The following is an 11,877-nucleotide window of genomic DNA, read 5'->3' as shown; positions in this document are numbered from 1 at the left end:
TCAGTTCCGCTTGAACATAAAATATCCATACATCCCACCAACATCCTGACTCACAACCGGCACCTTTCTCATTCCCCACCACCTCGCCCCCATCTTCCAGCCCCTACTCCCATCATCAATAACCGTCCCATCGCCAGTAGCTCCTACAGCACTATTTTTTGGTACTCGAACGTACCAACCCCGCCTTCCGAGCTCTCGCACTACCCAATCAGGGTTCTTGACCTTCGCGGTACGCTTCTTGATCTCTTCGAGCACGGAGCCGCCGAGCTCGATGACTTCGAGAGGCTCAGTATGAGGACCGGACAACGTGGCCGGGCTGTACATGAGGGACATCTGGGTGACGGACTTGATGTCGGTAAGGTCGAGGTAGCGTAAGGTGGTCTGGTGGTTTGCTTCGCCGTCTGTGGTGGCGAAGATGCGGTTGATGTCGGCATCGAGGCGAGATTGGCGCTGCGTAGACCGAGCTCCTCCAGTTGAGTTGCGAGTCTGCGCAGGACTGGAATGTGGGTAGCGCTGACGCGATTTCCGCCGATGTTGAGGGAGCGGACCGTTGGGGGCAGGCAGGTAGTAGGCGGGTGACTTCCTCTTCGCTGAGGAGCCTGTGTCGTGAGGCGTCGGAGTAGACATTCAGATAAACAATGCTGTCTTTGGCTGCCGGGTGACTGGTGAGAAAGCGGACGACACCGCAACCGGTCAGGCGCGTGCAACGCTCGAGGTTGAGGTGAGTGATGCGGGCAGTCGTCGGAATGGAGTTGAGAGCTTTGTCGTTGATCAAAGTGTGCGCCACATCGAGATGAGTGAGGTTCGTCAGTTGAGGGAGGATCGCCTCAAAGACGGACTCTGGCAGTGTAGTGCACTCGTGGAGGGACAATCGCTTGAGAGAGTGACCTCTTGGACCGGCCAGAGCACTGCTAGAGAGCGTGGACGACAAGCTGGTGAAGCTTTCGGTGAACGGCTTTGACGAACATGCTGTGAAGTCGAGTGCCTGCATATGTGGCATGCGGAAGAGCTTCTCCAGAACGTTAACATCCAGCTCGTCGTCAATGTGCTCGTGGACGAGGAAGGCCTGGAGCTGTGGCAGGCGATCCAAGCATTCTCTGATGGTGGTCGGAGTCACAAATGGTGTTCTCGTGGAGGTCGATCGGGCGCGTCCGAAGCCAAGGTTGTTGTAGTGAGAAAAGTCTAGCCATTGCACAAACTCTCCCAGTGACTCATCTTCTGTCAGGCTTCGTAGGAACTTGGTGAAGCTCTTCGATTGTGGAATGCTGACGTGCCGGTACATAACGCGAAGGGCGGCCGCATGAAGGCTCCGAGACACCAGAGATAGTGAGCACAGGTCGGTGTGTGGTCTTGCGTATACGTCGGCAGTGTGGTCCACGACAGTGTGGGAGAAGATGAGATCCTGAATCTCGTTTGGGAGCATCTCGAACCGGGAAAGGTCGACCTTCCCTGACTCGACGATTGACATATCATCTTCGCTGTCTGTCAAGATGACCGCTTCTTCGTCCTCGAGCTCCAGCGGACGTACCAGAACTCGCCTCAGCTTTTCACGCCAGACATCCAGCCCAGATTCTGTGCGGTCCCGACCAAGTCCTGGTGTCACTACTGCTGGGAACCTGCCGTGTCTTTGGGCTTGCCGTCGCTTCTCGATCTCTTGTAGAATCTTCTGCAGTTTGCGGGGATTGCTTCTAGCGTACCCGTCGAGTCGGGTCTGGATGTAGTCGTCGTGGGTGGCACCTGAGTGGTGTGAACAAAGACCCTTTGTGCGGCACCATTGACTGCATGGCCACGCGATCCACTCAACCTCTTCCAGTTCCTCGGAGGAGAGGGAAGCGGCGAAGGACTGTGGTGTGTCTTGAACTAGGAGCATGTCAATAATTGGTCCCAGGCTCGTTTCTGAGTTGACCTTACCTGGGTCTTCCTTGACGCTGTTGTATGAGAACTTGCGAGTTGCCTGCGGAAGCATCTCTGGTTCTGCTATAAGGTGTCGGTACGGACGAAGCAGAGGGCTATCGTGTGGTGTTGTTGCTGCTGAATCGATGATAGCAGATTGTTCTGCTGCTATTGTTGTGTCGAAGGATGAATATCTAAAGCTAGTTCTCCGTGAGTCTGGCCCCCTTTGAGTCATGCTGAGCACGTTCATAAAGTCCATGATCGCGAATTTGGTGGCGCCTTCCCACCGCTGCACGTTGACACTGAGAATCTGGGGTAGTAAACAAATCTCAGGCTAGCAATGTCTCCGTATACCATGTGTGAAGGGGATTTACTGGTTGGGTTCGGGTCCCAAGAACAAACCTTTATAAATGAAAACCTCAAAGGGCATTGTGTATAGTCATCGCCTGCCTGTGTTGACAGGGCGAAATGCTTCCGTGACACCCTTTGACACACGAATACTGGGTTACCAAGCGTCCAGCGCGAGGCAACGTGTCGCAACGACCGGCACGGAGTGGATGGTGGACGCGACTTCCGACCGCAGTTAAGCGGAACATAGAATTTTCCATGTTGTGACTAACAACATACCTCCAAAGGCATAGAGAGGCTGGTCAGGGCGCAGAAGGCGTGTTGCAGACTCAATTATGGGGGTAATGAAAATGTTCTCGTGACATCAACCAGCTGATCTCCGCTCCAAAGTCTCAAGCCTTGGCTGCTCATGTGATCAATTTTGGTGCGATTTTTTTCCTCCGGGCGCAACAAAAGCCAATTAAAGCCGCTAAAAGTGGCAAATTCTGGGGAAGGATTTCATCATTGTTTAGGTATGCTTAGGCACCAATTTTCAGGCGGCTACCGGCTTCCATTTCCTGGGGCCTGTTCGGCCAAGCCTGTTGCGTTGTCACTTCTCCGAGGAGTCTTAGAGGTCTGGAGGTGTACTTTCATTCATAGATAGAGGTCTCGGGTCACACAATGCTTGATAGCTCCATAGCGATGCTGTATGTCCGGAAAAACTCGATATGTATCTGGGTTCTGTTGTAGGGCGGTGAACGAGAAACTCGGCGGTCTCCGACTGCTCGTGTTCGTGAACGTTTAATTAGAGCTCGCCAAGTGGCAAGCCTGAGCGGCCCGCTGTTCGTTTTCGTGTCGGGCGGAGATCTGGGGTATGCAACACCTTTACGGGGCAACAATTACTGGTCGCGTGCGGTTCATGAACACAAGTACCACCAACTTCGGAATCTCTGTTATGGGCTCGATGTAGAATCTGCTCATAGCATAGGCTGGCCAAGGACCGGGCGCTCGGTCGTGGCGGTCGAGGAAGCCTGCGTCGATTACTACAGTGATGAGACAGCAATTATATTTCTCAAGCACAGCCTCGAATTTTCGTCGCCTGACCCTGTCCTCGACCATGGTGCTATGACAGGCCATTGCTCATCCGTTCATCCATGACACTTCATTCAAGCTTCGACCCATTGTCCCAGTGCACCATCAAATCTCCGAGTTGCATATGATGCAGCACTCCCTGCCCCAGGAACCGGCGGCACTGGTGGCGCCGGAGTTGAATTCAACGGCGGTCCAAGCCTGACTTCGCTGACAGTTCTTCCGAGGGCTTCCAGATCTAAAGTTGACTCAGCGCGTGAGTGGACTCTGCCGACTCTGCTGTCATCCTCATCCTTCAAGCTCTCGCCCATCCTGACCCTTTCGCAGAGGGCCTTCAGCACACTTCCAAGCCATTCAAAGTCCCGTAGCTCCAGATAGATTTGGCCACTGACCCGCACCCAGATCTTCCCGTTGTATTCGAACAGTGTCACATATGTCCGAAACTCGTCCACCAGGATCTTCATCATCCAATCTAGGTGCTTCTTGACGTCTTCTGGCTTCACGATGACCGCGCCGCCACCTGTCGAGCTGAGCGAAGGACTTCCCATGGGACTGCCCGCTGGACTGCCTTTCGGACTCGTGCTCATCTCTGAGGACATCCAAGGCGCACTCGGTGGCGAGAGCACTCCTCCGCCCAACGAAGCCGAAGCAACATGTGAGCTTCCACCACTGTACATCTTCGCACTCGGAAACCCGTATGATGACTTCCGGCCCTGTCCATGAAGGGGACTGAGACCACCAGCGCTGCCAGCTCCACCTGGACCATGAGCTATCGAGCCGATACTGGCAGCTCCCTCAATGTGCATGGGCAAGAGCACATTGGCCATTGCACAATCTCGGAGTCCACCGGTATAGCCCCTCACCGAGTCACGTCGATCGCTGGCTTCGAAGCTTCCCATCGTCTTGAGCCCGCGGCCTTCGTCCATCTCGTCCATCACTTCTGTACCGAGCTCCATCGCTAGTAAGTCAGCTCCCCGTTGCGCCACGTGTCTGATATAGTTGTATATTCCCTCCTCACCGCCTGGACACAGATTTTGTCGGAAGTTCAGTGCAGCAGGTACGCAATAGAAGGGTGAGTTGTCTGCTGTGCCGACGAACTCGAACAGCTTGACGAAACCTGTCTTCGACGATTCCGCGAGGTCGTTGTTTTTCATCTTCTCTCCATCTGCTGGCTCGTAGCCATATGACGTGGGTAACGATGTTCTCAGTAGATGCTGATTACGCTTTGGAACATGCAGGAGTGCACAGCCACGAGGTGTGTACAGCCATTTGTGACAATTGGTAACGAAGAAATCAGCATCGAGCTGTGAGAGGTTTAGTGGAATCTGTCCGACTGCGTGCGCCCCATCGATCATACTAAGGATGCCATATTCTTTGCACATCTTAGTTAATCGTTCGAATGGAAATCGCACCCCGGGCTTGGAAACAATCGTGTCGAAGACGGCAACTCTTGGCGTATATCCATCGTACAAGATCCGCGATATGGTCTGCGAGAACGCATTGAGAATATCAGGGTGAGTACACGGTAACGTATAGGCGAAGTCTTGTCCATGTCCGACTTTGCGAAGGGTGATTTGAGGATTGGTCTCCTTGATAGATTTCAGTGTCCTGTCGATAGCGCCGTATATTGTGTCGAAATAGATGATGACGTCCTTCTGCTTGTAGACCAGATTCCGCAGCACAGTGTTAATACCAGTAGTTGCATTGGTCACGAAGACGCACTCATCCACGGGAGCGTTGACGATCTTCGCGATGCGTTCCCTTGACTTATCCAGAAGATCGATGTATTGATATCGCAAGAACTTGTCCGGAGCAGCCTCCGTCAATTTTTGGTAACCTCTCATGGCATTTCTGACTGGCAGTGGATAAGTACCAAAAGATCCTGTTCGGGCAATGTCAGATTCGTAACCGGACGAGGATCATCATTTGCGCTTGTTCTCGAGACTTACCGTGATTGAGATTAGTCCATCTGGGATCGAACAGGAACTGTGATTTCATAGCATGGCCATAGCTGTTCGGCTCCCCAAACGCCGCCATGGTGGGCACAATAGCTCGTCAATGCTTTCGAGCGCCGTTCAATTGCGTTTCGTGGGGTTCTACCATTAGTATTTGTCTCCCAGTCGGAGCCCGAAACCAGGTGCCCAGACACTACCACCGCTTTGCCACCAGAACAACTTGCGGGAATCTGTTCTACCTAGTGTTAGGCCTCAGCTCTCGCAGTATGTGGCCCCTTTGGAGTTTCTCGACGTTGATGATGCACACTGAGCATCGATATAACTTCCGGTAGTTGATGTTTGTCACAATGTTAAATTGGCACGTATCGATAAGGGGTTACTCGCTTCTGAATTTGGCTTTGGCTTCAGGTTAAATACGAATAGTGATTTCATGGGGCCGCGCTTGTCGGTTCGATCCTCGCCCATGCGCATTCGCCTTTTGATCTACATCATATCGTACAAGGGAGGCGCGATTGTCACTCACACATCAGTCCCGAAAGAACGAATCTTTCACGCAGTGCTAGTCTTGCAAACGCGCGTGACACGAGGACAGGGCGCGTCTTGTGCAACGAAGTCAGCACGCGCGATGAGCTGACTGCGACTGTTTTCATCGCACAAGTTGCGGTTGTTCATCGCTCAGCCGGGGAATCACTTCCTCGTCGCTAATGCCGGGCACGGCCAGTCGTATCAGAATGCAGCAGGATTGCCTAGCCATGAGCATCGTGTCTATTCACGACTCGCACCTCACGTCACACCGGACCGACCGGACCGTCCTCAGGTTCCTTCAAACTTTGACCTCGGCAGTTGCGGGGTGCTCAACCGAATGGGCAGACGGATATCCACGAATTATCGATGGCATCGTGCTGCTATACGATAGCCGAACAAGTGTAGCTAACGATCGTAGATATGAATCTCCGTGCGTTGCTAACATACTACCCATACGAGCGGCGCGAAACACGTATAAAATAGGTCAAGAATCAACTCTCTGGACCTCCTCAGCGAGGACCTCACCACGACGAGCCCGTCCGCATACAAGATCTCCGCTCTCTCTCTCGCACCACCAAAATGCCCAAAGCCATAACAATATCTCAAGTCGACGGCAAGCCCGGCCAAGTCTACTACCCCCTCCAGATCACCACCGTCCCCAACCAGACCCCCTCCGCAAACCAACTCCTCATCAAGATCTCCGCCGCCGCTCTCAACCACCGCGACCTCTTCATACGCCAGCATCTCTACCCAGGCCTCGGCTTCGGCATTCCCCTCCTCGCCGACGGCTGCGGCACCGTCACCTCCACCGGCTCCTCGGCCGCCGCAAAAGCATGGGCGGGCAAACGCGTCGTCGTCAACCCGGGCACCGGCTGGGACACGGACCCAGAGGGTCCCGAAGACAAGACCGGCTATAAGATCTTGGGCGGCACGAAGATGAACCCCAACGGCACACTCCAAGAATACATGCTCGTCGAAGCAAGTGAGGTCGAGGAAGCTCCCTCCCACCTCTCCGACGTCGAGAACGCAGCGATCCCGCTCACGGGCCTGACGGCGTGGCGCGCCGTGATGGTCAAGTGCGGCCCGCAGAACCTCAAGCCGGGGAAGAATATCCTGGTAACGGGTATCGGCGGCGGTGTAGCGTTGTGTGCGTTGGAGTTTGCCAGGGCAGCGGGCGCGAATGTGTTTGTGACGAGTGGGAGTCAGGAGAAGATTGACAAGGCGATTAAGCTTGGTGCGAAGGGGGGCGTGAACTACAAGGAGAAGGATTGGGATAAGAAGCTGAAGGAGTTGTTGCCCAAGGAGAACAAGAACCTCGACTGCATCGTTGACGGAGCAGGTGGTGATGTGGTGTCGAAAGGTGCGAAGTTGCTGAAGGTGAGCTATTCTCCCCTACTCTCTGAATGCGTTGTGCCAGATCATGCTAATACTCCTCCCAGAACGGCGGCATCATTTCCATTTATGGTATGACCGTCTCTCCGAAGATGGACTTCCTCATGCAAGCAGTCTTGAAGAACATCGAGGTCAAGGGCTCGACTATGGGTTCGCGGAAGGAGTTCAAGGATATGATCGACTTTGTCAAGCGGACAAGTGCAAGTGTACCAGTATCACGCGTGGTCAAGTGGGATCCCAGCGGTGATGATATCAAGGACGTGGACGGGCTGTTCGAGGATATGAAGAAGGCGAGCCAGTTTGGCAAGCTTGTCATTGAGATTACGGGGAGCAGTGGTGGGGAGAGTAAGCTGTAGGTTAGAAATTGCCATTCGCTTCGCACTCTTGGTGCGGTGATCACCATTATGAGAATCTGACGTCTTCGGAACGCCTGTTCGACAGGAGGACTGCCTACCGTATTTACAGCGGTCCGTAATGACAGTAATGTCATGCGAATGTTTCCCTCAAGGGCGGCTTCGAGCCTCCTCGGAACGATTCGCCGCATCAAGAAGCAGCAGACACTTTCTTGATATGGCAATCGGCTCGTTCGCCATCGAAGTACGTGGAGAAGAAAGAAGGAAACATGTCGAGCGTAAGTCAGACTATTATATCTTTTCAGCAGAACGAAAGACCGCCAGAAACCGAAACAACCACTTCACTGTATCGGCCAGGAGGTATTCACTTATTCCTTGCACGATTCCAATTACGGTTGACTTTGATAGCGTACTGCTCCTTCCGCACCAATCTCAGAAAGCTGCTGCTCACGCTTCCATGCCATCTAGAGACATTTGAGTTCGGGCAGCAATGGCATCTGTATTGAAGGGTTCTCAACAGACCGGATGACTACCTCTTGGGTCGTAGTTACCCTGATCTGTAACTACCTAGGTACCTCTGATTCCAGATTCGCAAGATCTCGCTCTACACTTGGCACCCTCGCTGCCGAAGCTGGCAGCAGTCGATATGGCGCACATTACTTCTACAGCAGTATACCATTTCGCTATTGTTACAGTTTCCGCCCTCCCTCTTCCCATTATCCTCTTTAGCTTGGCTCAGGTAGAACTCTCTACTGTAGCTCACTTTTGCTGATTAGCGACGATCGCACGGTCCCTGTCGTGCACGTGTGTGTCCTGTGGCTCCAAGAGTCTCTCCTTCGTCGTCTTTCATTGATGTTGACATGAGGACACGACCTCGGTGAATTCCATCTCTATGTGCTTTTGCTCTCCGATCGCTTTTCTGCTGGGTATGTTGCGTCTCCGTCTTCGATGATAATAGTAGTACTCGTATTGGCGACAAGTCGGCAGCGCTGATTATAAAGCGCGGAGGCGGCAGCCTCCCTCTTCTTTCCTAATCGTTTCTCATATCGGAGTAGCACCCCTCATCTGCTCAACGATATGCCCACTGTCTTGTCGACTATGACTTCGACTGCCCATCCTTACCAAGCCATTCTGGCTGGTAGCACTCCCGCTCCTGGCAACATTCAAATGGTCGTACCTATCGCCGTTCCTACTATCTCTACCAGCGCTTGTACTGCCATCACTTCCTTGGCGCCTGAGGCCGGTTGCGCTATAACTCCTCGGTGGCGCCGTCGTGAGCACAGAGTTGAACTGATCGCCCCTGAGTAGGGCCGATGAGCGTTCTTCTGTAGGAACCTCATCCCATGGGTTCTGCCTCGAGCTTGCCGTGCAGCTGTACGGCTGGGTATGGGTGGGACTAGACTGGCGAGAGTGTCGGCGCGCTCGTCATGATGGTCTGAGTAGCTAGACTGGGTCGCGGTGGAGCTGCGGGAGGATGTGCGTTGAGCGGGCTCAAAGGTGGCGATGAAGGGCGCTCTGCTTGTTGATGGCGCTGCTGCTGCTGCCGATTGTAGGCATAATCGGTGCTGAGACTGTGGCTGTGACTATGATTGTAGCCGTGTCCATACTCCGTCTTTGCGAAGTGAGTCTGATCTAGAGGACTGAGCGGGAAAGGGTCTTTTGGCAGCGTGTTGGCAGCCGTCGTCGTTCCTGGTGAACGGAAGTCAGTGCTTCCGAGATGCTGAAGTTTGTGGCCTGACGGCCGACGTGACGAGTCGCTAAAGCAACTGTATTCTGGTGTCGACTCCTTCCAGAGTGCCCTACAAGCTGTCCAGCTGGTGACGATGTAGATGACCATGTTCCAGAACCCTTGCAGTGGTAGCACCAGTGCACTGGAGAGGTCGAGACCATAGGGACTGACAGCCTCATTGGGTCTGACAAGCGTGTACAGGCGATTGATCGTTGAGGGTACCCAAGTGATGATCAGAGCGCACAGAAACAGACATGAGGTGTAGCAGTATTGGAGGGTGGCCCTGTTGGCGTCAACGACTCTTGGCGAGCCTTTGGTTGTGCTGGGTTGATAGCTGATCGTGGTGTTGACTCTAGTGTCGACTTGGGTGGATTGATCACTGAGCCGCTGTTCGTTGGATCCGTTACGAGTGTGCGAGGGTGAGAATGGTGCAGTGCTGCTGATACTGTTTGGCCGATAGTTCCCCGTCAGTGATCGCGACCGAGAATGCGGTACCGCGCTAGAAACATTGATTTCGTATCTTGGTCGCTCAGTGATCTTGGGTTCGTAGGTATGCTCTTGGCTTTTGCTATTTGTCCGCGTGCCCAGCGAGACGAGGGACTTTCTCCACTTGAAGACAATCATGCCTACCTTAATGTAGATGAAGATGTCGAAGAGAATGATGATCCAGACGGGACCATAGAAAGCGCCGATACGCAGCCCATTCCACTCTCGAGTAATCCAGCACCATAGCTTGACAAGGTCAGCATAAGTGGTGGCAGTGTGAGGTCAGACATACATTAGCTGACCCGTATATCTTGCCTCGCGCACGAGTGTCAATACAAAGGAAGGTCAATGCTGGTATTAATGGCAAGCCGTAGCATATTGCCAGGTACCTCCACTCAAGCTTCCTTAGCGAGATAGAGTCGTACTGTTTGAAGAATGTGAGGTACACGTTGCATGCCATGGCAAAGGTCCAGAGTGCATCGGCCGGCATGAACCTGAGAGAAAACGTGTCAGTACCATGCGAGCTGCGTCTGAATCGAGCACCTACCATTGGATGAGGAAGCCTTGGAACTGGCATAATGGGCCATCTATGCCACGTTTGATGCCCTCCCTGCTAATGAGTGTTGCGACATTTGCAAAGAGGTTGCCCCAGCTGGCATAGAATACTAGACGGTTGACGGGTTTGCGAAATCGATTGTCGTATAGGAAGGTCGTGATGATTAGTACCGCACCAAGCACCGAGAACACAGAAGAGACTCTTTCAGCTATCTCGATGCCAGTATTATGGTCGACCATGGCGGCGGGATGCTGACTGTCTAACAACAGATGTCATGCGCCATGAGAGTTGTGGGCCAGATGGATTCAAACATAACCGGCATCAAAGTTCTGGGTACTGTGAGACGCAACACGATGGGCGAACTTAGATGTAGCAATATAAGACGGTAGCTCGTCCCTCTGGGTATGCTTTGGGCATGTGGTCGTGCTCTCCCACACTGCCGGGTGAGAAGCAGCAAGGGTCAAGACACGAAACTGGGACAATCATTCTGCACCCTTGCATCTCGAGCTCTCTCGACTGTGAGAAAGCGGCATTGTAGCAAGAACATTGTGTGCCCGTGGGTACTCACATTGCATTAGTCTGGGACCGGTCCGCATTAGTGCAACGGTCGTTCAAGTTGCTCGATCTCGAAAGGTGGTGCTCAAACCTGGGGCTACACGTAAAGAGCTCGTGCTGAAGTTATTTGGCTCTAAGCGAGTCCACTCATTGAGCTGAACAACACCAACGCCACTATTTGGTAGCATGATCTAACGTTAGCGCAGCCGTCGCTCCCCTTGAGCTAGGAAAATTTCGTCTTTCGCGTGAGGTTTATCCTATGCCCAGCAGAGTAGTGATAGGAAGTCGTTTTGAACCGTGACGAAGATCATGTCAAGATTGCGTCGATCCAGCGAGTGTTTGCCCAACCCCGCGTAAGCACTATGTTCGAGTCGTTATCGAGACAATTATGAATGGAAGGCACACGAAACAAGCTATGACGTTGCGCAGATTCTGAGTACCTGTCTGAGCGCGGTTCTCAACCCGTGCGACGTGAAGACTGGCGTTTGACTTTGCGATGTCACACGATCGATAATCCTTGCCGTCGACAGGGACGTACGAATCGCAGACACTCTTCTCGAGATCCCAAAGAGGCGGAGGCGTCATGTTTAGGGTAAACCACGGCGAAGAGGGCCAAAAGATGAACGGAGAGAGTGCAAAAGCATCTCGAGGTTGGGGAAGTGGCGCGTTCGAGATGAGTGACGAACGGCAAGTTCGGGGAGGCAGGGGTCCGGCAGTGCCTAGCGCAGGAACAAGCAAATCAGAAAAGGTGGGGTTTGCAGCTGCAGTTGCTGAAATACGAGCCTTGTGCCACGGCAGTCGTTGCTTGTTCGAGGTCGTTCTCGTGATTCATCTTTCCGACATCAAACCGATTGTGTGGCTTCGCACCAGCCGCATCAGACAGGAAATGAGCGGTTCGTTCACTGGATAGAATGCGCCAAGATGGCGCGAAGTCCAGACTCTCAACAGGTCGGGGTTCAGGTCGCGCATTGGCATCATAACCAGCAGCTGCTCGAGAAGTCCGACTGAACCGAGCTC

At 53.3% G+C, this 11,877-nt stretch overlaps 4 protein-coding genes across 4 annotated transcripts; 1 reads left to right on the top strand and 3 right to left on the bottom strand.

Moving 5' to 3' along the window:
• Nucleotides 1-2,152, bottom strand: AB675_6754 (F-box protein; the record flags this gene model as incomplete). The annotated part of the gene is made up of 3 exons (XM_018147067.1): nt 1-496; nt 549-1,860; nt 1,912-2,152. 3 exons carry the CDS (start codon nt 2,150-2,152, stop codon nt 1-3), a joined length of 2,049 nt encoding a protein of 682 aa, XP_018003227.1.
• Nucleotides 2,153-3,386: 1,234 nt separating this feature from the next.
• On the bottom strand, nt 3,387-5,346 carry AB675_6753 (putative aminotransferase; the record flags this gene model as incomplete). Its single annotated transcript, XM_018147066.1, has 2 exons — nt 3,387-5,191; nt 5,259-5,346. The coding sequence occupies 2 exons, from the start codon at nt 5,344-5,346 to the stop codon at nt 3,387-3,389; spliced, it is 1,893 nt and encodes a 630-aa protein (XP_018003279.1).
• A 1,022-nt stretch (nt 5,347-6,368) lies between these two features.
• On the top strand, nt 6,369-7,537 carry AB675_6752 (putative zinc-type alcohol dehydrogenase-like protein YogA; the record flags this gene model as incomplete). The annotated part of the gene is made up of 2 exons (XM_018147065.1): nt 6,369-7,166; nt 7,229-7,537. The coding sequence occupies 2 exons, from the start codon at nt 6,369-6,371 to the stop codon at nt 7,535-7,537; spliced, it is 1,107 nt and encodes a 368-aa protein (XP_018003294.1).
• Nucleotides 7,538-8,930: 1,393 nt separating this feature from the next.
• Nucleotides 8,931-10,544, bottom strand: AB675_6751 (uncharacterized protein; the record flags this gene model as incomplete). The annotated part of the gene is made up of 3 exons (XM_018147064.1): nt 8,931-9,995; nt 10,042-10,243; nt 10,297-10,544. 3 exons carry the CDS (start codon nt 10,542-10,544, stop codon nt 8,931-8,933), a joined length of 1,515 nt encoding a protein of 504 aa, XP_018003618.1.
• Nucleotides 10,545-11,877: the final 1,333 nt, after the last annotated feature.

The sequence above is a fragment of the Cyphellophora attinorum genome (genome assembly GCF_001299255.1).
Source record: "Cyphellophora attinorum strain CBS 131958 chromosome Unknown Contig5, whole genome shotgun sequence".
In the NCBI taxonomy this organism is placed as follows: Eukaryota; Fungi; Ascomycota; class Eurotiomycetes; order Chaetothyriales; family Cyphellophoraceae; genus Cyphellophora; species Cyphellophora attinorum.
The sequence above is the reverse complement of the archived record's forward strand: the minus strand, read 5'-3'. Positions and strand labels throughout refer to the sequence as shown.